Here is a 27,401-nt window from a genome sequence, read left to right as displayed (position 1 = left end):
AAAGAACATTGCAGCATATCAGAGGCACAAGAGTGGACATTCAAATTCAGTTTTGTACATTTTAAATTTGAGATGCCTCTTAGACTTTCAAAAAGTAACGTTGAATAGGTCTTTACACGTGTGAGTCTGGAGGTCAGAGTAGAGATCCAAACTGGAGAATTATTATTATGTTCATGGATCTAAAGATACGAAGTTGGGTAGTAATTCTCATCTATGTAAGATTTATATACATTTTAATGTACATTTTTATATATTTTACATTGTATATATTATATATCGACATTATATGTATTTGCACTGTATACCATTACATTAATATATCTTTTATAGAATTTATGTACATTTTATATGCCTGCTTTACATTCTTAAAATGCAATTACAGATATTATGTACACAAATAACTTATAAAAACCAATATAATGTCCTAACCTTAATATAAAGGAGCTATTAAGATAAAGTAATTTATAGTAAATGATTTACATTTCATATTTAAATTTTCAAGCATGACTATATTAGAAGTCATAATGAAATAGGTGACTTAAACCACATATAAGATGATCATGAATAAGACACTTCTAAATATAGAATCCCAATACAACTGAAATACTATGAGCACTGTTTTCTTTATGGTGTGATTTTACAAAATAGTGAACTTCTTTTGGTTAAATTCTAGTCACAATAATTTACAATATTACTTCAGTGTACAGGGTGGTTGCAATCTTGGGAGTTTTGGCACATATTTAGGTCATACAAAACCTTTGCATTTTTTATCATTATAAATGAGTTTTTCATTTATGTGAATGTCTAGCAAGTCATATGAAAAGCATGCAGGAAGTGAGACAATTCCTGATGTCTAATGTCTCTGATCCCTACCCTCTAAATTTTAGTAACCACTGATCATCATTGTGAGATCCAAGTTACCTCCCCAAATTCTCAAAACTACTCCTACGAAGTGGCACTGTCCTGTCAAGAGTAACTACTTTAAGAAATGTGTGTAGAGGGGAGCCTGGGTGGCTCAGTTGGTTAACCATCCAACACTTGATTTCAGCTCAGGTCTTGACTTTATGGTTTGTGAGATCAAACCTTGCATCAGGCTCTGTACCAACAGCATGGAGCCTACTTGGGATTCTCTCTCCCTCTCTCACTGCCCCTCCCCTGCTTGCGTGCTCTCTCTCACTCTCTCTCAAAATAAATAACTTTAAAACAAGGAAACGTGTATAAATAGAGAAGAACTATAACAGAGCCCTGAGACTTTTAACATGTAGAGTCCAGCAAAAGTGACAAAGAAGGAATGGCCTCTGAGGAAAGAGGGAGAGTTTGAATCCTGGACAGAATAGGGCAATATTAAAAAAAAAAAAAAAAGAAAGAAAAAGAAAAAGAAAAGAAAGAAAGAAAAAAGCATTGATCAATTGAAACAAATGCTACTGAGAAGTGGAGTAGAGTGAGGGCTGAATAAAGACACTGGGAGCTGTGTTTTTAATGAAGTATTGGGAACAGAAGTCTGTCTGAAGTAGGCTCAAGAGATAGCAAGAGAAGTAGAGATGGTCCATATAGACAAATCCAGAGATATGTTGGGGGCAGCTGCTATGAGTTCATTGGGTCATTGAATGCTTCTCTTCCAACTTTGTTAAGTGAGGTCATGTTTGACAGCTTTAAAATCATCCACAGTGTATTTATTCCACAGAAATTGACAGACATCATAAAATAAGGATTTAAGAAATGTTTTTAAAGACTTGCCTGTTAAGTATTTGGCAAAACACTACTGGACAAATTCTAAGGAGTTTTGATATAAATGAAATAAAGAAATAAGTCAGTAGCTGAAGGAAGGAGGATATAGAGACAAGGCAGATGTGAGAGCACATACAACATAAATACAGGTACATACACACACACACACACATATATTTAATGTGAACTATTGTAATATGTTTACATACTTTGGGGAACAATGAGTAATGAGAATGAAGTAGAGGGAAAGAGCAAAGTCCACAAGGGCCTTTTAATGCATTTCACAGAAATTGGATTTCAATGTGCAAGGGGAGGAATTGACCGTAGATAAGGCATTAGGCAGTTCATGCTTCATAACAGATTGGAAGACAGAGAAGATGGTTCCAGAGCATGGCTACCAATGGATTGGTAGGCTTGGATTGGGAAGTGTGGGATTTCTCTTCTGGTTTCTTCTGTTTCCTTGGTGAAAAAATAGTAAGCTTATCACTGAGACTGAGGATGTGGGAAGATATGTTGAATTTTGAGGAGGAGGAAGTAAATTGATGAATGAAGCATGGTAGCCCTTCTGAGATATGCCAGTAGGCCTACTAAGATATGTGGTCCAAAATTTAAGTGAGACAACTTAGAATAATTGTGAGTTTTTCCCCAGGATAGCTGGTCTTCAGATTAGCTACTGAGCAGGTAGGGAGATGGTGGTGTTGGATTTTACCGGTGTTGGTCCACTTCTGATTGAATTCGCTACAACTGTCACCTCCAATTCATTCTCTGCAGTGCAGCCAAAGACACTTCAAAGCCTGAATCACATTAAATCACTTCTCTTCAATCACTTTAATAGCTTCCCATTGTTCCTAGGATAAAGATAAAAAAATCCTCATAGTGGCCTAGAAGGGCTCCCTGCTCTGGCCCTGACCTACCTCTCATCTTGATTCAATTTGTTTCTTCTTCTTTACACTATAGCAGCACTGGCCTTTTGGTTCCTTTTATTTTGCTTGTTTCCTCCCACCCCATGTCTGTCCTGATCCATATGTTTACAGTACTCTTCAGCATCCTGCTCACCCCTACCCATACATGTACCTGGGATCTTTAGACCACAGCTCAAGAGTCTTCTTCTGAGAAGCATTCTAGACACCTCAATTTTAGGTGTTTGTTATAGGCTGCTATATTTCTTTCCTTCTTAAATTTTTTTTTAACATTTATTTATTTTTGAGAGACAGTGAGACACAGCATGAGTGGGGGAGGGGCAGAGACAGAATCCAAAGCAGGCTCCAGGCTCTGAGCTGTCAGCCCAGAGCCCGACGTGGGGCTTGAACTAAGGTACCGCGAGATCATGACCTGAGTGGAAGTCAGATGCTTAACTGACTGAGCCACCCAGGCGCCCCATGCTATATTTCTTTCTTTAAGAGCAGTTATCTCTGTTGATAACTATATATTCAAAGTGTTATCATTGGTGTAGTGAGTTTCCTCCAATAAACTAAACCTTTTTAGGGTAGGGGGCTGTATTTTTTTTATGTTTACCATTATATTCAAAGGCCTCTTAAAATGCTTGTTCATGGTACATGTAATTATTTGTTAAGAAAAGGAATGAAGAGAGGGAGGAAGGAGAAAAGCAAGCAAGGAGGCAGGCAGGCATATCCCCTGCTTTACTAACACCCCCAACCTATTAGGGACAGGAGTCAAATACATAAACAAAGTGTAATGCTGTACTCCCCCAAAATGGAGGGTACAGATGCTTCTGGGAGGGGAATTTAGGAGGCTTTCTGGGCCAAGCAGTGTCAGGGTAAACAGGATTTGTCCAGGGTAGGAGATTATTCCAGGGAAGGAGATAGCTTGAATAATGGCTCAGAGGTGTGAACTATCATGAAATGTGAGGAAAATGTCATGGGTTTGTGAGGCCAAGCTGGGATGGTATGCAAAAGCCATGTCATGGAGGAGCTTGTAGGAACTGCTGAGAAGTTTGGTCTTTTTTTCCCTAAAGATGTTGGTGAAAATTTGAAGGGCTTTAAATAGGAACTAAAGTAAAATTTGCACTTTATATGGATCACCTTGCTGGTATTATACAGATTGAAAAGAAGAAAGATCAGGTTAGAAGCAAAGACACCAAATTGAAGATTTGTAATATTGTCTAGGAAGCTGAGGAGATAAAAAATTCTATTGAGGGAATGATCTATGGTGTCCAATTTAATAGGGCCAAACAATAACTATGGGAGAACAACAACTATGGGATTACTGCCAACTTTATAAAACTTATTGGGAAAATGCAGGGGAGAAGTTTGGGGATGGTATAGATTGCTGTGAATTACTGAGTATATTAGAGACCAGTAAATTGAGAAAATTAGTGTGCAAAAAGAAGCATATAGCAAATAGGCTTATTTCTAAATTCTTCCTATTTCTAAATTCTCCCAGATCTCTGAGAGTGACTGAATTTATAGTGTGGTCTGGCCTGTGATTCGTAGGAGGAGATAAGTAGCAAATACATATGCAATTCCTTGTGTATTTATCTAGGTGAGTCTGGGTCAGGATGAGGATTAACATATTATGTCTTAATGTATATATTACATGTGTAAGGGAACACTAATTCTGGTCTGATGTGAGTCTATGTGGAAATCATTGAGGACAATTAGTTAATTTGATGGCATTTGATATAATGCATTTGCTATCATAATATAATAAATAATTCAATAAATATAAACTGGGGTTAAATTTCACATTCCATCGCCTTAGAAATCAAGGAAAATTTTCTATCAGGGAAATGAGTAATTTATATTATAATTTAAATGCCCATCTGTTCTCAGAAGAGAGTATAAATTATTTTCCCTTTGGTTTCTCAGTTTATGAACATGAAATCTGTGCTGTCATTCTTTAGTAGATGACAGCTCACTTATAATGCCACAGAATATGTTGAGACCACTCAGTAAATGACTGGAGTTCACTACTCATTAAGTTTTATTCTACTGCAGTCATTTTACAACCTCAAAGACAGAGTAAAATGCAAAATTTTTGTTTTCTAGCCAATAAAAATTGTGACTTTTAATTCCTGAATATAAGCAAATTCTACAATTTCTGGACCTGGAAATAGAGTTGTTATAGCAAAGTGGTTTGTTTGCATGAATTATTATGTTTTTAGTATGAACTCTTTTGTCTCTAAGAGAAGTTTGGACTTTCTGTTATCTACTATTTTCTGCTTGGTTTTATACTATAATATGAAAGAAAATAAGAATAGTGAGGAGTTTACTTGATATAATTTCTTAAGAATGTTAAAAATATGACAGTAATGTACTGGGCAGCCAAGAACATGTATGTCATTTTGCCAAGTTAGTCTAGTGTTACTGGATTAGCTAATTTACAAGAAGCCAAAAAGTCAAGAGTTTTGTGCCATTATCATTATCATGAGGAACATTTTTAAGTATTCGTTTGTTTGATGCACTTGCAAAGCACTTTGTAAAGGATTCTAGATGGAGTAGTTCCTGTTCTCTACACATACTATAATTTTTAAGGCAAAATTGTAACTTGATGGATTGTAACAATCCAGATAAGGTTCTTAAATGTCTTCCAAATGAACACACCAAAGACTTTAAGTATGTTAATACCAAAGGAAGGTGCTTATCTTCTGTGCATTCAAAGGAAACTGAGTTAGGGAATATGGGGAATAGTGTCTAGTGAAAATGCTACTGCTCTTATGATTTTTCAAGTCTAACAAAGGAGGAGGGTGAGATATCATTAACAAATGTAAATAGAATGGTAAAATTACATCCTTGTGTGAAGTAAGATTTTTAGAAAATTTGGAGGCGACAAATAATGGACATGAAATGCTAGAGAACCCCCCCAAATGTGCCAAACTAAATAGACAGTAGAGTTAAAACTGTCTGCTGTATGTAGTATGATGAAGAGCTTAAAAATAGGAGGTGATCTTATTTTTTGTTGGCATTGTACTGAGAAACTAGTAAAATGTCTTGGGGTGCAGCTATCAACATAATTAGGGAAGAAGGGAAAGAAGAGAAGATCTATGTTAAAAACTTCGTATATTCCAGCATTTTTAGTGACAATACCTCGTAGAAAGCTATGCCTCTAATTAGAACAAATAAAATGTGTTTTAAGAGTGAGACTGTCCTTTAAGGAATAGTCACGTGATTTGTCATCCTTTTGTCTCCCAACTCCTTCTCATTTATGACATAGTTCTCTGACTTTCTACTTTCACAGTAATAGTGAAAAATCTTTTGTTGATGCTGGAATGGTGGACTGTTCAATGGCAGTTTGAATATTGTGTCTGATCTGGTTGAGATAGTGTACTCAACCATGCAGACTTTCAAGGCTGGCAGTGAGCATAGGAGAAAAGAAAATCAGAGCCAAGATCCAAACCAATAGCATGGGGATTTTTTCTTTTTTCTTTTCTTTGCTTTGCTTTGCTTTGCTTTTCTCTTTTCTTCTCTTTTTCTTTATTTACATGAATAAGTCTTCTTATTCTTGCTTTTTCTACAGAGTGGGAACAAAAGGCAACATTTTCCACATTAACTTTCAAAAAGAGGTTAAATTTTTTTTAATGTTTATTTATTTATTTTGAGAGAGAGAGAGAGAGACAGAGAGAGAGAGAGAGAGAGAGAGAGAGAATGAACAGGGGAGAAGCAGAGAGAGAGGGGGAGAGAGAGAATCCCAAGGAGGCTCCACTCTGTCAGCACAGAGCCCAACATGGGGCTCAAACTTATAAACTGTGAGATCATGACCTGAGCCAAAATCAAGAGTTGGACACATAACCTACTGAGCCACCCACACACCCCTCCAAAAGAGGTTTTTAGTTGTATTGATTACATATTATATTTGTTTGCTTATGTATTTAGCTGGAGAAGTTAGCCTTTGTAAGCAGTCCTCTAACAAAAAAAATTCCCTAAGCCTATCAAAGACATTAATTTTGTATTTATTATTTTTACCATACTAAAAAGAATGCACAGAGGAAAAAAACACTGATATAACTTCAATGAGAATTGAGAAACAAGCAATATCAAGAAAATGAAGGATTTTTTTTTTTAAGGATAGAATAGTTCAGAGGGACATGCTGTTTCTAGCTATAAAGTCTGAGTATTTAAAACTGTTAATTCTCCCCAAGGTAAATTACAGGCTTAATATAATTTCAGTTAAAATAAAAATTCAGGGGCACCTGGGTGGCTCAGTCCATTGTGCATTCCACTCTTGATTTTGGCACAGGTCACCTTCCCATGATTGAGCTCCCAAGTCTGGCTCCATGTCAGATTCATTCATTCTCTCTCTCTCTCTCTCTCTCTCTCTCTCTCTCTCCCTCTCTCCCTCTCTCCCTCTCTCCCTCTCTCCCTCTCTCCCTCCTTCTCCCTCCCTCCCCCGCACACACTCTCTCTCTTTCTAAAATAAAAATGAGTAAATAAATCAAAATTCAAAGTCAAAAACAGTATTAATGCTTATTTGAAAAATCAGAAGAAAATAATTAAAAATAAATTTAAAAATCTAGAACATTTCAAGTAACAAAGTAACACTGGCCCTATTAAAACATGCTATAAAGTGAAATAAACTTTACAAACAAGCTAAGAATTTATAAGGCTAAAAAGATGTACTTAGAAACATGAAGCTATTAAGTGGATCAGTTGAGATTTGAACTCAGGCTCATTGTATGCTAAAGCTTGTGCTAATTTACCACACTTCCTCCTATAATGTTGACCTAGTTTAATCTCTATGTTACTAGAACAAAAATGACAAGAAATCTTTTAACAAAAGAGAAAAGATATCCTAGAAACAGGCCCTTAACTATGTGAAAGTATGTATCATAGATAAAGGAAGGTCCATAAATCAATATAAAGTATCAGTTTGTAAATAGCTAAAAAAATTATCACTTAACTATTTAAAAAAAATTAAATCTTTACTTTAGATGACCCAAAATTAATTCCAAATATATTAAATATTGTAACGTAAAAAAGTTAATCTGTAAAGGAATCAGAAGAAAATAGAAATTAATAATCAGCAACCTTTGGATATGAAAGGACTTTCTATCTAGAAGAATACACAGAGCAAACTAAGTAGGTTACACTATGTAAAAATATAAAAATTCCATCAAAACAGAAAATAGAATTGAACAGAAATTTTATCTATCTATAAATATATAAAGGGCATCAATACATATATATGGTATAAACATATATCATACGTATGTATTGATCAATATATAAAGATTCCCTGGGGCACCTGGGTGGCTCAGTAGGTTGAGCGTCCCAACTTCGGCTCAGGTCATGATCTCACAGCTCGTGAATTTGAACCCCACATCAGGCTCTGTGCTGACAGCTGAGAGCCTGGACCTGCTCACACTCTGTCTCTCTCTCTCTTTCAAAAACAAATAAACATTAAAAATAAGAAGAGCCCTGGAGTACCTGGGTGGCTCAGTCAGTTAGGCTTCCGACTTTAGCCCAGGTCATGATCTCATGGTTTGTGCGCTTGAGCCCCACATTGAGCTCTGTGCTGACAGCTCTGAGCCTGGAGCCTGCTCCCGATTCTGTGTCTCCCTTTCTCTCTGCCCTCCTCTGCTTGCGTTCTCTCTCTTTCTCAAAAATAAATAAACGTTAAAAAAAATAAAAGAGCCCCTTCAATTTAATAAGAATCTCAAAAAGGGATAAATTATGTGAACATAGAAGATAGTAATAGTATTCAAATAAATGTTCATTAGGTAAAATACAGTATTATAGTTATTCTATCAGTTAACAGTTTTTTTATTGATAATATTTATTGCTGTTAAGGATGCAAAATACTGACATTGGGAATGCATATGTAAAAAGAAAACCAGAAGTTTGTCCAATGAAACAACCTAACAAAGGAAGCAGATTCGTGTATTTGCTTGTTGCTCTTCCCTAATCCATTTTATAGGCTTGTTCTTTGGCCAGGAGCTCCTGTATTTAAGAAAAGAGAAGACCCTCACTGTGTAGTTGGTTTTTATAAGCTTGAAAAGACCATATATTGCATGCCATTAATTTTGTTAGCCCAGGGTTTTAGGTTAGAACTTCATAAAAACATAAAAGAAAACCTCCAGTTTCTTTGGATCTTGGATGAAATTGCCCGTTCCTTATAGAATATGTACCCAGTGGGTATTCAGAGTTTGTGCAGAAAGCAGGAACTGAATTAGTATCAAGCTGAGTCTTGATCACTTTGAGGTGTTTCTTTTGTTGAATGCCAACATTGTTACAAAAGTGCATTTGCTGTGACAAATGAAAATATAACATTTTCCTTAAGAAGTGGATTGTGGAAAGCTTAGTAGCAATAATGTGTTTATCCAAAAATGCCTCTCTTATTTGTTTTCCCCTGAACCTCTGTTCTTTTATTTTTCCCTTGTCAATTTTTATTGTAGTTTAGCCTCTGTGGCAACGGAAGGGAATTTATGTTTTTTAAGAAGGCTAGTTATAGACATTGATTCACTGATGTATTAAGAGGCCAAGAAGTCTGTTTGCAGTTCTTTCAAAAGCTGCTTTTGAATTTTTTTTTTAACAAGTATGTTTAACAAGTAGGACCCAGAATAATGAGTTTTAAAGAAACATACTTTTATCACTATGTTTCCTCTGGAAATAAAAGAATCCACTAAATAAATTACCTTCATATAATAGTGCACTGACTACCTTCAGACCTTATGATGTTAAAAGTACCACTTGTCTACGTATATACAGACTGTATATGACACTGCTGCCTTTTTCCTTCATTTTGTAACTCTTAAGAAGAAAGCAAGAAAGGGAGGAGGAGAGAAAAGGGAATACACCAGCATTTTCTCTCCCAAGAATGAGGGAAAGGAACAGTAAGGCAGCGGAAGGAACACTGGACTGAATTTTGAGGAGTTTGCTTTGTTCTTTAATCTCTTTGCCTCTCACTAGCCATGTGACCTTGGGTTGGTCAGTCTGCCTGTCTGGTTTTTAGCTTCCTCGTCTACAACAAGCTGCATTGAGGGAGCTGTCTCATTTCTCAGCTCATTGCTTGTATAAAGCTGTATAATTCTTTTCAGAGAAATAAGCTCTAGAATGTGGATAATTTAATTCCACATAAAGTAAGAATAATAAAAAAAGATTAATGTTGGTATAGTTGAGAAAAGCCCAAGGGACTCTTGTGGAAGGATATATGTCAAGTACAGGATTTTTATGCTTCTCTTTTTTCTGCCATTTATTAAGGTTCTTGTTCACTTATTTGCTCTAGTTGTATATGCATTGTGCTATATGTCTTCATCTTCTGACTTACTAATGTGAGCTTGTTTTTTTGTTTTAATTTTTGTTCCTTGTACAAGACAAGCATGATTTTTTTTTTAATGTTTAAAAGAAGGTGGGGAGGGGGAGAGAGAGAAAGAGAAAGAGAACTTCAAGCAGGTTCCTCTCTGCCAGCACAGAGCCCAATGTGGGCCTCGAACTCACGAACTGTGAGATCATGACCTGAGCCAAAAGCAAGAGTCAGACGCTTAACTGACTGAGCCATCAAGGCACCCCAAGATTTTGTTTTTTTATATTCCTTTGACATTGGCCTTCATATTTGTGGAGAAGGTAGTTAAAATAATCAGAGGGTTTAGCTGATTGCTTTTTTCTTCTAGCATTGCAGTCCATTTCCATTTTAATTCTACCAACAGATTTTTCTGTATCTCTAATATCAAAATACTTTTGCTCTGCAACTAGATTTCCTGATTTACCTAAAATAGTATTAATTTGAATGCCTTTGATGTTGCTTTGAAAGCAGTATTTTAAATAGCAACTATTTTTATTCAATACCGTTACTATGGTAATAAAGAACATTCACTTGATTTAAACTTTTCAGAAAAGGAAAACTTAGACTCTATATGTTTCTAGTTGGTTTGAATGTACCACTCTAAGTGTGCCCTTTTGTTCCTATTTTTGAAGTAATTTGTTTTTCTAAGATTACTGTGCATATTTCTTTTTTTTTGAGAAAAATAAAACATCAAATTTTTACAAACCATTAATTTCTTTAAATCCCTAGGAGAACAGCTCTTCTTTCCCTTTTTAAGTAATTTTGTAATTACATTTTAAATCCTTTTTCAAGTAGCTCTAATGGAATTGCAATTCTTTTGTTGTCCTGGCATTTCCCTGTGATAAACAGAGCTGCCCTTGAGAATAAGAATCTTTTGTATTCATCATGTGTGACCAATAATGGGTACTTAATAAAAGTTTGTCGAGTGGGTGAATAAATGAATAACATATGATTTAATTGATAAAAGTTCCTCCTGCTCAAAATATTAGTTTCACTCCCAATTTTAAGTTTTCTTCCATTACAAATTATGGATATAGAGTAGACCACAAAAATATCAGCAGAATTATTTACTTCATCTAGCACCATGGGTCAGAAGAACTTCTTCTTTGGTCTTTGTTTCACTTTTTAAATAAAACCTTCCTGATTCTTTTGCTTCATATTACCAGCAGATCCAGGCAATGTTGGTTGATCTGTTTTTATGGACCCTTGGAGTATACATTTAGTACTTATTTATTTGCAGGATACATATCTTTTGGTGACATATGTGCTCATTACTAGACCTTAAGCTTATTGAGGACCTAACTTGGTGCCTGATCAATAAATATTTCCTGAAAAAGTAATTTTTAAATATTCATATTTTGTTTATATATTTAAACAGTACTTCCTAAATGTTATGGAAAAATAAATTTGTACCTTCTCTTTTAAGCAGCCGGTGTGTGTGTGTGTGTGTGTGTGTGTGTGCATGCACATTGTGTTTCTTCATTGGTTTTATGACTTCCTTAGAAGGTAGAGGAGTGGACAGTGTTAAAACAACTAAAATGTAGGAAATGTGAATGACAAGTACTCTTGAAGACATGTTCATGTGTATGTATAATCATGGTATACACATCTATCTTTTAAAAAATACTACTCTTGGGGCGCCTGGGTGGCGCAGTCGGTTAAGCGTCCGACTTCAGCCAGGTCACGATCTCGCAGTCTGTGAGTTCGAGCCCCACGTCAGGCTCTGGGCTGATGGCTCGGAGCCTGGAGCCTGTTTCCGATTCTGTGTCTCCCTCTCTCTCTGCCCCTCCCCCGTTCATGCTCTATCTCTCTCTGTCCCAAAAATAAATAAAGAACGTTGAAAAAAAAAAAATTAAAAAAAAAATACTACTCTTAGGTATGTACTATGGAGAATACAAACAGGGTATAGGTAAAATAAAAGTTAATGCCTTTTTTTCTTTCATCTCATATCCTTAAATATATTCATTCTTGAATATATTTTTTACAGACTTCTTACATATATTGTAGATGAAGTTATCCAGCACCTTGGGGAAATTGCACTGCTGGAGAAGATTTATTATGTATGATGGCTTATCAACTCCTTAAGTCCCGTAAAGGATATTTTTCACTGTGGCTTTGGGAAATTCATTGGTGATAGGCACTCTAGAACCCTGAAAAACTCCCATGATGACTCTTTGTTAGGCTAAGAGTGATAAGTGAGAGAGGCCATTATTGAAGTGGGGAGATGATGTGGTCCTGAGAGGTGGGGGCTAAAAGACCACACTTAACTTATAAACTCAAGATGGCTGAAACAATGTTCTGATTCGATTGATTTGTAAGATATTTGGTGTTGACTAACTGACAATGACATCCTTAGAACTCAAATAGATGGGCAACCTATGGCAAAAAAAGGCATAACCTGAATCATCTCTCTACAAAGTACAGTCCTTCCACTTTCCAGACTTGAGCCAGTTCATAGATTTTGAACCCCTTTAATAAAGGGATAGTCAGTTCCCTTTGAGAAAAGACCCTTTTATTTGTCAAAATTAAACTGTACAATGATCTTATGATTTGGCAGGGTGAGTGCCTGGGTGAAAGGGGAACATTCAACCTTTGAGGAACTAAACATTGACTCTACGGTGACACTATATCCTGAGGAACCAAAACATTACTGTAGCAGACCACTAACAGGGCTGTTGGGAACTTAATGGAATTTTGACTCCAGTGTGTATCGCCATAGGCCCAGTGGTCCCTGACTCCACCCCAATTTCAGAATGCATGATTGCAATAAACATACTGAGCCACTGTTAGACACCCTTGTCTATATAATCTCCTTCCCTCCCTCTTTTATATTATATTTTTCTTACTCATGATGTTTTGTGCTTTTAGGTGGAAAGGAACATTTCCCATGTTTTATTGTTTGTCTCTCTTAAGTTTACTTCATCATCCATGCCATTGTTTTCTTCTTGAAGTCCAATAGTTAGACCCCATTCTTTTGTGTTTGTATAAATATTGTTAAAGATATGTGTTTAAAGACCTCGTTAACCATAACATGGTCTTTGCCAGCTTATTTTCTTACCTGCAATTCCCTTTCTAAAGAGAAGAATGTCCTTTGGAACTATTATTGCATTTTTATGATACAGTCAAAGGGGGTGGGTAGAAAATAGAGAAGTGAGAAACAGGAATTTTCATTGAAATGACTTGTTTTCATTAAAAAAAGAGAACAGAAAATTGAATACGAGAGAGGAAAAATAGGAAAGAAAAAGTGAATTGAAATAAATACCTATTTTTCCCTATGAGCATATGAGCTAGAGACCCCTGGGATATAAAAGCTGCCTTGTAATAGAGAATGTTAAGTTACACAAGCCATGGAAGGAGTGTAAAGGAAGGTATAAGAGGTTTGTGGACATTTAGAAAATATTCTTTCCTCACTCCTCCCCACCTTCCCATGTATCAATGATTTGTTTTTGAGCAATAATATGAAATTAGAATTGCTTTACTAGTATCTTTTGATGAATTGTCAATCTATATTCACCATTATGCACAGAGACCAGGCCACCTGAATAGATCCCAATTACTGTAAAGCTATTTTTTTCCCCATAACATTGATCACCTACTAGACCTTCTACATATTTATGTGTTAAATTATCATCCTTGTGCATAGTTTTCATAAAATAATGAGTAACTTGTAAAGTAGGTGCTGATTCACTGTCAACAGATTTGATTGTTTTCATGTGTTCAATGAAATCGTTATGGCCTCCTGGGTGGGTGGCAGATATTGACAAACATTTTGCTCAAGTTACACGTTCAACTCTTCTGAAAAAGTACAGTAAATTTAGTGTTTACTTTTTTATTAATCATTATGTTTTTTAGCTTAGTACTGTTGAAATGATTTCCTATACTTCATAATAAAGGACAAAATAAGAGCTTTCAGGCTGCTCTGTACAATTTAGGGTGGAGTATTTAACTCTAGTTCCTGTATAATTTTCATATCAGCCTAAATTATAGCTTTCTGCATTTCCCACCGACACCATCACCTGAAACCTTGACGTCTGTGTGTATCTCACGGACTACAGCACAGGGTCTGGTGCAACAGGCTAGTATACCACATGGCCTGCAGGGTACTTACTTACTTCTTCCACTATCAGCTCAACTGAATGGTGTTATTTGTCCCAAGGAATGTGTGTCTGAGAGCACTTCATTTTCACAATGGGCATCTGTACTTGTAATGAAGGTGTTAATTAGGTTACTTCTAGAAAGGGCTGGAAAGAAATTGATTTATTCTGACCTAACTACATGCATGTGCATCTTACCCAGTGGTAGCCGAAAATATAGCAGAAGCTCTACACACAAAGTGGAGGTCTAACAAGGCCATCTGCTGCAGGTTGGGCTCACCAGAAACTGAGTCTGAGAAGTAATTTATGAATGTAAAATGTTTATTAGGGATCAGCGCCCCTGAAGGGAAAAGGAAGGATGTGGGATTGGGTTGAGGAAGAACTTGAACCACCATGCAGACTCTACGAAACCTTAGCCTAACTGGTGGGAAGCCCCGGAGCAAATACCAGATGACAGATACTTCACTGAAGCAGAATGTGGGGGAGGGGGTTGCTTCTCTGTATCAACCACAGCATCCCTAGCATATTTTATTAGTAACACTTAATTAAAAAATAAGATTCTGAGATGAATACTAAATTGAGCAGAATGCTAGCAAGTATAACCAGAACCATCCTAGGTAAATCAAGACAGCTCCCTGTAAGATTCCCTTCATATCTCCCTGTAAGATTCCCTTCCAGAAGCATATGTTCTTTAAGGGACCTGAAGTTGAAAAGTGGTTAGAAAATCACTGAACTCATCTCACTCATTTGTGTATTGAGAGAAGGGATTAAGAATAGAGGCAGAAATAGATAGAGGACTCAGACTTTCTGACAACCAGTCTGGTATCTTTTCTAATATAACTTGTTGCTTCTAAGTACTGCAAACTATAAAGGAAGATTTGTTCTTTGGTCTACCCTGTATAATGCATATTCATTGATAATACTGCCTGTATTATGAGATAATCTTCAGTTTTCCTTGTAAAATAATAGTGATGTTATGGTGTAATCATTTATGGATTTTGCTTGAATACTAAGAGCATGGGGATGATGCCTGTTTCCTTGCAACATTTATCTTATGGTTTCTGATACTACATTACATTATACTAAGTTATTTTTATTTTTATTTTTTTAATACGAAATTTATTGTCAAATTGGTTTCCATACAACACCCAGTGCTCATCCCAAAAGGTTATACTAGTTATTTTTAAAACTAAGATTAAGTCTTTAACAAGTCTCTTTAATATCCCTTAAGGATTTTATTTTAATTCTTCTTGAAGAAAAAAAAAAAAACTGGAAAATTAAGTGTAATATGAGCATTAAAAGAAAGAGGAGAGGGGCATCTGGGTAGTTCGGTAGGTTAAGCATCTGACTCTTGATTTTGGCCCAGGTCATGATCGCAAGGTTTGTGAGATCAGGCCAGGAGTTGGCTCCATGCTAAATGTGGAGCCTGCTTAATAATCTTTCTTTCTCTCTCTCTCTCTCAAAAGAAAAAGAAGAGGGAGAAAATTTATATCTATTAATAAAAATATCAGTAAATTCTTACCAGGTTTTTTAAAGCAACATTATCACTCTTTAGAGATGTTTTATTTGAGTTTCTTTCCTTGCCCATGATAACATAATACTTGAAGTAGTTGAAATACTCATTTCCATAGTGGAGACTATGGAGAAACAAAGGTAAGGACAATGGATTACCTGGAAAGAAACCATGATTTGGAAATGGTAAAACTTTGACAGTGTTCCTCCAGCAAACAACAACTATTTCTTAGGTTCTTATTGAAGATACCAATTAGGTGGCTATGATAACATCTTTAGATGCAAAGGACTTTTGCGTTACAGAAGGATGGCATCATGTTTTCGTTTTCTTTTGTGCCTTTAATTTCTTTCTTTCTTTTTTCTTTTTATTTTTCTTTCTATTTTCTTTTCTTTTTTTATTGTGACAGGGAGATTTTATTTTCTTATCTCAGGAGTTTGCATTTTGGTCTTTTGTTGTTATGGGAATTCTTTTTTTTTTTCAATTTTTTTTAATGTATTTATTTTTATTTTTGAGACAGAGAGAGACAGAGCATGAGCAGGGGAGGGGCAGAGAGAGAGGGAGACACAGAATCCGAAGCAGGCTCCAGGCTCTGAGCTGTCAGCACAGAGCCTGATGTGGGGCTCCAACCCACGGACTGTGAGATCATGATCTGAGCTGAAGTCAGATGCTCAACCAACTGAACCACCCAGGCACCCCTGTTGTTATGGGAATTCTTATTGTATTTGTTACATCTTATGTTTGGGGAGGATTACAAAGTGGCTGTTGTTCACAAAAGGGAAAATAAAGAATTGAGTCACAATAAATGTACAAAATTTTGAGTTAGGATTGGAAAGATTATTTTATTTTTCTCATCTTTGATTTTAAATAATTAAGTGTATTGTCTCACAATTGATTGTCCAGAGAGCCCAAATCAGTGTAATCATGTGTAGTATGCCCTCCAGATCTGATAGCCTCAGGATCATTCTGTTGATAGGGAGAAGGGAAGAGTGGGTGAAAGTCTACAAAAGCTTATGTTAATTAAAGTATATCTCCGACTGGTAGAAAATCATGTTCAGACATCATTTCATCATTAGTCAACTCATCAAAATACCATTTTTCAGAAAATCCTCTGGTTCTTTTCATTGGCTTTAGTGAAATTATTCTAAGAGCTTCATAGAAGGACTGAGATCCAGTGTTTGCATAACTGTCATTTTCTTAAGAAATAGACTTTGGGCCTCCTGAGAAAGCAGCTCATCTGGTGTGACATTTGCTGCAAGAGAATGAAGTATTATTTTAAAAATTTTGCTTCTTAACAAAGGAAATATCCATCTGTTTTGGTCTTTTTCCCAGCGTCTGATAAACAATGGGTTGCTAATTAATTAGTTGATAGGCAGAAATCTAGGAGAGTAAAGAAGGACTAATGTAAGAATTCTAAATGATTTTTCACATACTTGGATTTTTCTAAGGATAATTTCTTTTCAATGTTTATTCATTTTTGAGAGACAGAGAGAGACAGAGCATGAGCGGAGAAGGGGCAGAGAGAGGGAGACACAGAATCTGAAACAGGCTCCAGGCTCTGAGCTGTCAGCACAGTCCCCAATGCGGGGCTCAAACTCACCAACTATGATTTCCTGACCTGAGCCGAAGTCGGACACTCAACCGACTGAGCCACCCATGTGCCCCTCTAAGGATAATTTTTATTGTGTACTTTTATTCTCATAAAGAAAAAGTGAACAATCATACATTTATGGGATAAAGTTGGTCATATTTTGGAATTTATGAATATAATGATAAAAAACATTTTAAAAGGATGTAGTTTTAGGCTGCTATTTTCTATTTGTGTATATGTGAACTTTTTTTGACATTCATGATAGCTACTTGAAGGATCTTCATGTTTGCTTGGTATTGTTTGCATTTATGATATTCAGATTAAAGGATGCTTTGAATGTAGGAATATTCATTATAGATTTCATAGTTCAGGTGGCTTTGTAAATAATCTCTTACATGCTACTTTTGCTGTGTGTGTGTGTGTGTGTGTATGTGTTTTAAATCCTATCAATATGTTATCTCTAGAGATTGTCTTCAGATTTACAATCAAATTTTGTGTGTGTGTGTGTGTGTGTGTGTGTGTGTGTGAAAACCTCCAGCTATTTTATGTTATGGTTGTTTACATTAGGAATTCTGATTTTTCTTTGCATTTAAATCAGTTTGAGAATCATTCAGTAAAACTTTTATTTATATTTTTAGCACCCAAGGATATATCGTATTCAATGTAGCTGCTTGATTGAACAGTTCTTTACTTGAGGTATAAAGTTCATGTTTGCTGTTGGGTTTTGGCTTTATTTTTCAAGATCTGTTTTGGGAAAGGGATAAATGGAGGGGGGAAAGGGAAAAGGAGAAACACTACAAATCATTCATTTAATGAAATGCTACAATAAATTGCAAAGTGCACTGAAAGACAATGGTCATATCAGAAGAATTTACTAGTCATTTCATTGAAATAAACATTAATTCTGTTCATTAAAAATATCAGTAGATAAGTCAATAATATAATTTGATTTTTGAAAATATGAACTCAAAGAGGAAGTGTACTTGAAGAAGAAAAATAAATTGTGCTTTTTTGTTTCTGTGGACTCTTTTCTCAGTCCCTCCCCAGGTGCACTGTACGAATGTCAGAGTGGTGAACACAAGCAGGAGAATAGAGGCCAATTAAATATCTGGTTCAGTGTGTTTCAATAAACATGAAGAAAAATCCACATCCTGCTTCTCAGCCTACTTTGTAAACACTGTGTTCACAAATGTTTAACATCTGGCTCTTCAGTAACTGGGAAGTGGGGATTGTCATCAACTGCAGATTTTCAGTATTTTGTGGAAATTGCACACCTTCAGTTAGAGATGGATTTACTGCAGATTGGAGTTTCAGCTTTGCACTCTGTCTCAGCCTGATGGTGTGACCCTCTCAAGGCTGGAGGTCTGGTACCCTTGCTTTTCATGATTGATAGATGACCAGTTTTGCTTTTCTAAAAGGCATTATGATTAACTGGGGAAGTTTTCTTTATGCAATAAAAATGGAAATATCATTTCAACTAATATTTACCTAAAATTTTAATCTGTATCAGATAATGTTCTGTATCCTGGTGGCACTATACTTCTAGAGGGAGAAGGAGAGGTGTGTAGACAATTACACGTAACATTAGAAATGTAGGATGAAACATTCTGTAAGTGTAAGCACAGAGTATACTCAGAGTACACACAGTAGGGCCATCTATTCCAGATTTTGTAGGAGGAGAGAAAAAAAAGAGGTGGCATCAAGGAAGCCTTCCCATAGGAAAGACTAGAGGTAATGAGTATCTAGTTCTGGAAGTACGGGATTAGTATCAGAGTGATAGACTACTTTATGCAAGGCAGATCACTGTGCAGTACAACTGTTTCTAAAGTAGAACTGAAGATCCTTCCTTACATTCCTCTTTTCTCTCTTTTTTTTTTTTTGCTCCCATTTCCTTACTCTCTCTCCTCTCTCTTACCTTCTTCTCTCCCTCTTTTCTCCCTTCTTTTCCCTTCCCTCCTTCCTTCATTATGAACTTCATAAGCACAGAATTTTATTAATCAAATTTTTGGTTCATGGGCCAGTGTCATCATTGGATTATCCCTGGTCTGCATTGATTTATTTATTCATTTATGATGCAGTAGTTCATATATATGAAATATTAACAATTATGACCTACCTTTTGCTTTTCTATTTCATCTTCTTACCCCTTCTAAAAGATAACCATTATCCTGGTTTATGTATATTATTCTTTACTGGGCTGCTTTTTTTCATATATAACATGTAAACAATACATTGGTTGTTTTTTTAACTCAATATATGATATTCTTCTGTATGTAATCTACTAGTATTTTTTCCACTCAGTATTTTACTATGCTTTTATTTGTAACTGAATTCATTCTGTTTCACTTCAATTAATATTCCATTGTGTGTCTATGCTACAGATTGTCAATTCTTCTGTTGATGGGCAATTGAGTGGTTTGTCTTTATGTTGTAATGAATAGTACTGCTATGAATGTTCTTTTACTTGCTGCCTAAGACATTATGTGAACGTTTCTGCAAGTATATACGTCAGAATGGCAATATAGGCATTTAGGTTGTGCAGAGGTTAAATTTAAAAGATAATCCCACATTGTTTTCCAAAGCTATTGTACCAGTTTGCATTCCCACCAGAAATATATGAGCTTATGTTGATCCACATCCTCTCTAACACTTCATCTTGTGAGATTAATTTCTGTCAATCTAATGCCACATGATGTGAATGCTATCTATCCGTATGTAGTTTTGATTGCCACTTCCCAGGTTACTAATGAGATTGTGTATTTTCTAGGTATATTTATTGGTCATAAATATCTCTTCTAATCTTTCAATTACAAGATTTTGCTAGTCTACACTAATGAGTACTTTTTATATTTGTATTTGTAGTTGTTGCAATATCTTAATCATAAAAAGAGAGTCATTAAAGTAAAATAGACATATTTTAGTACTACATAAAATGGTGGGTACATTTCTAATAAAAGATGTGCAGTCAAAATAATTGACAAATTAAAAGAATAGGTAATAATTTAGTTTTGACATTATTTCCATGAATGATTTTTTTCACAACTTGATGTTTATTTTTCTTTTGACAGAACGATTTCGAGACTTACTACTTCCTCCATCTAGTCAAGACTCTGAGATTCTACCCTTCATTCAATCTAGAAATTATCCCAAGTAAGCACTAGGAGTTCAGTGGATCTTGGGAAGGGGAGGGGTGTGGTGACGGGAGAGATTTGGGAGGTAAAAAACAATGTTTTCTTTCTAAGGATTTCTGAAAAAGCTAGAATACCCTAACCTAATTAAGTAGGGCATCTCCTGTACTGTAATGTCTTAACCCACAGCTGGGTCAGAGAAAAAAGACTTGCTTGTGGTACAGCCCAGCTGTGACTGGGAGCATGTGCAGAGTGCAGACTGTAAGTTACCTGCTCTTATAGGTGCCTGGCCGTGCTCCTTTTTGCTTGAATCTGTATCAGTAGCAACAGATATTTTGTGGGTGTTCCCTCATCTGGTTTCCTGTTTTCTAACCTTTAAATGCAAGGATTCATTCATGTTGTAATAAGTGGTTTTCAAATAACCCACATGTTAGCTATGATTTTAGTAATTTCTGTATATTCCTCTTTACTATCTTGATAATTATGGGAAGTAGAATCTCTTTCTTCTCTTAGATGCCAGAGGTTACTTATTGGTTGAAGGAATATGCCTTCATCTTTCCAGAAAATAAGGAAGTAGCAGGGTTTTTTTTTTTTTTTATTAGGCATCCTTTTCCCTAAAAGCTGATGGATGCTAGTATCTTGATCCCTCCTGTAGAAGCTTGGTGCACCTTCTACTTCATGAATGTCTTATTGTATTTACTAGCTACCATACAACAAGCTGGAGAGTGAATAATCTGGTATCTGATATAGAAAAGGAAGCTCACCAAGTTAAAGAATTAGAGCTTGATTTATATATACTTCATCAAAGCCAATCAATATGATAAATGACTCATTCTTTTGTTTGGCAGTGTTTTCAAGTATCCACTGAATTTCACTTTCTAGAATAATTTTTTCCTCTAATACTTAGCTTTGATAGTATTTCTTTAACTCTGATAACAAAATTAAATACAGAATCCAAATTACCTGTTCTTTGTCTTTGATATTAATCCAGATTTAATCTTAAGTAATAATCTTCTAGTCCCCTGATGGGGTTCCTCCTCAGGGACAGACAAAAAGCCTGGACAGCCTTCCATGCATACATGGTGTTTCATATACGTATTGACAGGGAGCACAGAGGAACCCGAAGGAATTGACACATGTCTGTCAGTGTTTTTGTCTCCAGCTGCTGTTTAGAGGCCACTGATGCCTGTTCTTCTGCCTCTTAGGCTTACTGTCCGCCTGATACTTTTGCTTGAAGAGGGGAATCACAGTCATTTCTCTGTTGGTAATCTGTTTGCAGCTATTTCCCTAAGTTTCCTTAGCTGTATGTTCTTACATGTATCTTTTTTGCTCTTAGATTACTTTTCTGATAGTGATGTGATTCATGCTAATATTTAACAGAGATGCCATGTGGCGATCCTTTGTCAGTGTCTAATCCTTAGGGTAAACTTGTTTTGTTTTGTTTCATTTTGTTTTGTTTGCATCTGTGGACTGGAAGAATAAAAGTCGTCCACTGATGCCACATACCCCATGTTGTGGTGATTAAGAGTACAGACTCTGAAGCAGACTGTCTTACCAGCTGACTTTGTGACTTGGGTCACCTAACCCTCTGTGCCTCAGATCCACCTGTGTGGAAGGTGTGAGATAATAATACTTACCACTTAGGGGTGTTATGAAGATTGAATAAATTAATAAATGAAAAAATACTTAGAACTCAACTTGACACATACTTCATTCTAGCTGCAAGTGTTATTCGTTTAAAATTACATATAGAATTAACTAGAATTGCATGTTTCCAAACACCTTAGGGAAATAGATCGTTCATTGATCTTATAACAGGATACTTCTGTTAACCTGCCCTTACTAATATTTAGGGAAGTACTATTTATTTAATATTTCTAAACTATTGCTGATGTGAGGCACTGCTTTGGTGACCACTTAACAGCTTTATGAGTTTCAGTTTTCTGAACTATCAAATGAAAGCATGCTAATTAAAGGTTTCTGGGTCTGAATAACATTTATGAAAAAATTCTGGATTAAATACAGTTAGTTTATTCAAGTTATAGAATATTAAGCATCTGCATCCTCCCATTGCCCATATAATGTCTAGTTTGGCAGTGGAATTTTAGGAGGTGCTGAGAACAGAGAAAGGATAATAGAATTCTATTTGTGCTGTGCCTGAGGAGTGTTAAATTGGTCCAGAATAGAGCATAGGAACAAAAACTCTGGGCATGTAATAATGCCCATGTAAAGAATGCTGGGGTAGAAGAGACCATTGTGCTAAGGGCCATTCAGTAAATATAAGTGGGCAGGGATTTGTGTATGTCTAGACCTAATTTAAACTATTTTTGAATTATTCATGGTTTTAAATATCCTCATTTAGTCTCTCATTTGTATTCACTTGCAAATATAATATCATTTATTTGTTATTGAAGATAACAAATAAGTCAAGGAATTTGTAATTTTGTGACATGCAAAAATTTCCAGAAAGCTGAAAATGTAATCAGACCATTAGTATTTGTTGCTTTCATTCATAATGCAGTATACCTGTTTACGCTAAGATTTTTTTCCCCTCACTTTTTTGCTTGTTTTAGTGACTCACTAAATACAGACTCTATTAGTGAGACATGTTTTAAAAGCTGAAATATTGTTTAAGAAGTAACTTGTTGCCCTATATTGTGTAGTGTTACAGGGTGATTTTCGCAGAGCATAGTGTAGCTGACCTTCTAGTGATCCACACTCTACCCTGGTTAATAAAAGCTGATAAGTGGACGGTGGTAATTGAATTGAGGGTAGGATCTCCAGTCAGCATATCGTACCTATAATCTTAAGCATCTTGTTATCAAGAGATGACCTAACAGATAGTGAAATAGGGAAAAGAGTACATTTTATTCAGTGAAAAAATATTTGTGAAGAAGAGAACTGACCAGTTCTTGAAGTGTGTGTGTGTGTGTGTGTGTGTGTGTGTGTGTGTGTGTTTTAATGGAAAGCCATTAGGGGAAAAAAAATGTTCCCTGCTGGGAAACATTATTCCAAAATATAATACTGTTCATTCATCACATTTTTACATTTGTGATCTTCCATTTGACGCATTGCCAAAGCCCAGCACATCCATTCTCATCAGGATGTATTTGGAGATGTTGCATCATGAAAACTCTTGCAGCATGAATAGGTGTGACCATTGTTAGAGACAGATGAGGGGTGCCTGAGTGGCTTAGTCAGTTAAGCGTCCAACTTCGGTTCATGTCATGATCTCACAGTTCGTGCGTTCGAGCCTCGCATCTGGCTCTGTGCTGACAGCTCAGAGTCCGAAGCCTGCTTGGGATTCTGTGTCTCCCTCTCTCTCTGCTCCTCCCCTGCTTGCATTTTGTGTCCCTCTTTCTCAAAAATAAACATTAATTTTTTTTAAAAAAAGAAACATAAGAATGAAAAGAAGAAAATGAATGTATACCCAGTACAAAACAAATGTTGATTCATAGGTTAGAGGAAAGAAATGGAGATAATGAAACATAAGGTTTGTTGCTCATTTCTTTGGTGTCACTGTCATTAACTTTGAAGGATTTAGGTTTATAATGTATTTAAACAAGAGAGTAGCTATAAATACTCATATCCTTAGGGATGCAGCTTGGAGACGTAAAGCGATTGGAAGACATTTGGAATAATTTTACTCACAAATGACTTGCAACCATTTTAGCAATTAGGCCAGCAAAACATGATCCAATGACTCTGGAAGTTTAACCCGAATGTGCATAAAAATACTGTGAAAATGTAGGAATAAAATGTTACATATCTTTATTTGGTTCTCATGAAGATCAAGTTCTCTGGATTTCATAATTATTAAGAGAAAGGAATATTATTTACGATAAAATTCAGAACTATTCCCCTTTGATGTGGTTTACTACCACAGGATAACCTTCATTATTTAGACAATAAAAGCAATGCCTTACCATTTCTAATGGACTGCTTAAAAATGGCTTCAAATGGTGATATCATGTGATACACTTAAACTGCGAAGCCTCAGAAGACTTTTCCAGATTTCATCTGTTTATGTAAATGAGGGTGAAGTGACTTATCCAAAGTCATATGAAAGAGCTGGATCCCAAACTCAAGGTCTGCCTGGTCCCTAAATTATACCTAATTATGCCATACTGTCTCTCATTCATTCTTCTCTCCACTTTTCCATTAATCCATCCTTCAAATATTTATTGAACAATTACTGTGCACTAGAGGCAGTCACAATTACTGAGAATACAAAAATAATAAGGACATAGCATGTGGCTTTGAGGGACCTAGGGTCTAGTGAGGAAAAGGCAGAATCAGACTTTAATGGAAAGGCCCATAGTTATAGATCAATGCACTAAATTCAGTGGAAGAAGAGAAGAGCAAGTGTCTTCCTATCTAGGTAATTCATGTGATGTTTAATTTTCCCTTTGAGTAAAGTCTTGACAAATGGTATGGAGCCAGATGAAGAGGTGCATAACAGCATATAGAGCCATGGAAGTGGGTTGTTCATTGATCACCTTCAGGTATTCTTGCTGAAAAGCCTTTGTGTGTGTGTGTGTGTGTGTGTGTGTGTGTGTGTGTACATGTGTGTATGTGCACATGTATACAATATGTGTGCACATGTATACATTGTGTGTATGTGCACACGTATACAGTTTGTGTAAACACACACTGAAGGGCTAGGGTGTAAGGAGAAATGAGGGCAGGGACCACTCCATGAAGGAGCTGGATGGTCATTTACAGGAGCTTGGACTTTGTTGTGAAGACAATGGAACATCATAAAAGATCTTTAAGCAAAGGAGCAAAATCCTTAGATTCACATTTTCATAGTTTACCATGGAGCCAGAGAGGGACATGAGGTACATGAGGACATGAGGGCTAGCACACTAGCTAGTTGATAATTTTATATTCAGGAAATCAATGAGAAAGGATCAATTTTGTGGTGATAGTAACAGGGAAAAGCAGGTAGATATCTCAGGATTTTAGGAGGCACATGACAAGAATGTCATGACTACTGGACAAAGGGCAGGAGGATGAAAACTGAAGGGGAGGGGCAGGGAGAAGAAGGAGTTCAAAGAAGGGTTTCAAGCATTTTCACTTGGATCACATCCTGGATTCATGGTCCCATGACTGGGGACAAGTGGCAGGTCTCTCTGAGCATTTTTTTTTTTTTTTTGTTTCTGTTTCAAATGGAGGTAATAATGGTACCATAGGAAAAACTCCCTATTTCTTTTACTCTCACATACAATTCTTCAGACACCAGATGTAGGGTGTGGTTTTTCCCACACCAACCAATTCTTCAATACCAGCTGGGTGTCCTACATTCAATTCAGTTCAGACACTAACCACAGTTAGTGTAGACCCCATTCCCATATGACTGTCCACCCTCATTTCTAATGCCAACAGCAGGTAGTAGGTCCCCAGTGTACCCACAATCTCTATCCAAATTGGCTACAAATCAGAAATTCCCATGACCTTCTCCTCAGATTTAATCATTTGCCAGAACAGCTTACAGAACCCAGAAATACTTTATGGATTTACTATGTAGTAAAGAATATGATAAAGGACACAGATGAACATGAACAGCCAGATGAAGAGATACATAGGGCAAGGTCTAGAAGGGTCTTGAGTCCAGGAGCTTCTGTCACCATAGAGTTGAGCTGCACCACCCTCCCTAGACTGTAGATGTGTTCACCAACCTGGAAGCTCTCTGAACCCCACAGCATTGGAGTTTATGGAGGTTTCATCACAGAGGCATGATTGATTATTAACTTCATTTCCTGCTTGGCTTCTCTCTCCAGAAAATATAGAGCTGAACATTCGAAGCTTTTAATCATGGCCTGGTGCTTGTGGTGACTAGTAGCCCCCTTCCACGAGCCTACCAAGAGGCACCTCATTAGAAAAAAATAGGTTCCCATCACCCAGGAAATTCCAAGAGATTTAGGAGCTCTGTGTTGGGAGCCAGGGGCAGAGACCAAAATCAATATTTCTTATTATTTCACAAGTAGCTTCTCTCTAATATTGCTTTGAGGAATGCACAGTGCCTGGCGTAATTCTACTCTGTAAGACTTTGTGACAGTTCAATAAAACAATACAAAGTACCTTGCAAATGCAGATTCTCTCCACCAGTCCTCATTCTCAGCTCTCTTCTGCCTTTTCTCGAAGCTATGCCTTAACTCAGGGTGGGGGAAAGTTCCTACCATATGGCCTGCCTTAGTGTCTTCAGTCTGGATCCTGCCAGAAGGCACCCATTGTTCTGACAAAGGCAACTGTGTACAGCTTCCACAAGTCCAGCTATGCCTAACATTTTAGTCTTGCCTTTCCCTAAAGGATTATTGTTTCTCATCTTCTCATCCCTACACTTAGGTTTTCTTTTGTGTAGTGGGTGATATGCCAATACCCATCTGGCAAGAGATCTAACAAGTTGATATTCTGACTAGAGTATGGAATGCAGTAATGAGGATTCTCAGTTCATTTGATACTCGCAAAGGTAGGCAAGCAAGATGTCAGAATTAAGCTGGAAGTAGGTCCCAGCCCCTGGGCTGACAGTCACGCATAGAAACCCTGCTGTCAGGATTGCAGAAGCAAAGTGGACCGCCAAACCCTACAAACAACCCTACAAAAACTGAGGCAGTGCTGAAATTGGGAAGACTGGCCCAGACATGTGATAAATCAAGAAATTATGTTAGTGCAAGGCTAGTGGGAAGGCAGCAAGGATACCTCAGTGCTGAGTGAGAGATGAGCTTATCCGGACTCAAGTAAGGAGGGGATCAAGGATAGGGCCAAGAGGAACCTGCAGCTGGGAGGCCAGACAGCCAAAATCCCAAAATGAGCTGAGAAAGTAAACAGTTTCTAGGGGATAAAGTACGCATGTGTGCTTTTCTATCTAGCGCCTTTGCAAGCCGTCTACTTATGTTGTTCTGCCCCGTCCTGCACTCTCTGCTATCATATATCTTCTCAGACACTAGGTATTTTTAGTTTCTGAGATTACTGTTCATTGGTTTGTTTGTTTTGACTCAGAGATTGTCTGTCAGGTGAGAGAGAAAGTGGCCTGAAGTTCTTCTTTTGTTACAAATCTTAAATTCCCACCTTAACTTCCTTGGACTGGAACTGCCTCCTTTTTTCATAAA

General features: G+C 36.6%; 1 protein-coding gene across 1 annotated transcript in view; it reads left to right on the top strand.

Annotated features, from left to right (window-relative positions):
* The window catches only part of NOX4 (NADPH oxidase 4), a 167,445-nt gene that overhangs the window by 95,028 nt on the left and 45,016 nt on the right, over positions 1 to 27,401 (top strand). Inside the window, exon 13 of the mRNA XM_049653262.1 lies at positions 20,230 to 20,311. Within this exon, the coding sequence (XP_049509219.1) occupies positions 20,230 to 20,311 (82 nt within the window). The remainder of the gene's footprint in view (positions 1 to 20,229; positions 20,312 to 27,401) is intronic.

The sequence above is a fragment of the Panthera uncia genome, chromosome D1, assembly GCF_023721935.1.
Source record: "Panthera uncia isolate 11264 chromosome D1, Puncia_PCG_1.0, whole genome shotgun sequence".
Lineage (NCBI taxonomy): Eukaryota > Metazoa > Chordata > Mammalia > Carnivora > Felidae > Panthera > Panthera uncia.
This window is presented reverse-complemented; position numbering and strand designations above follow the sequence as displayed.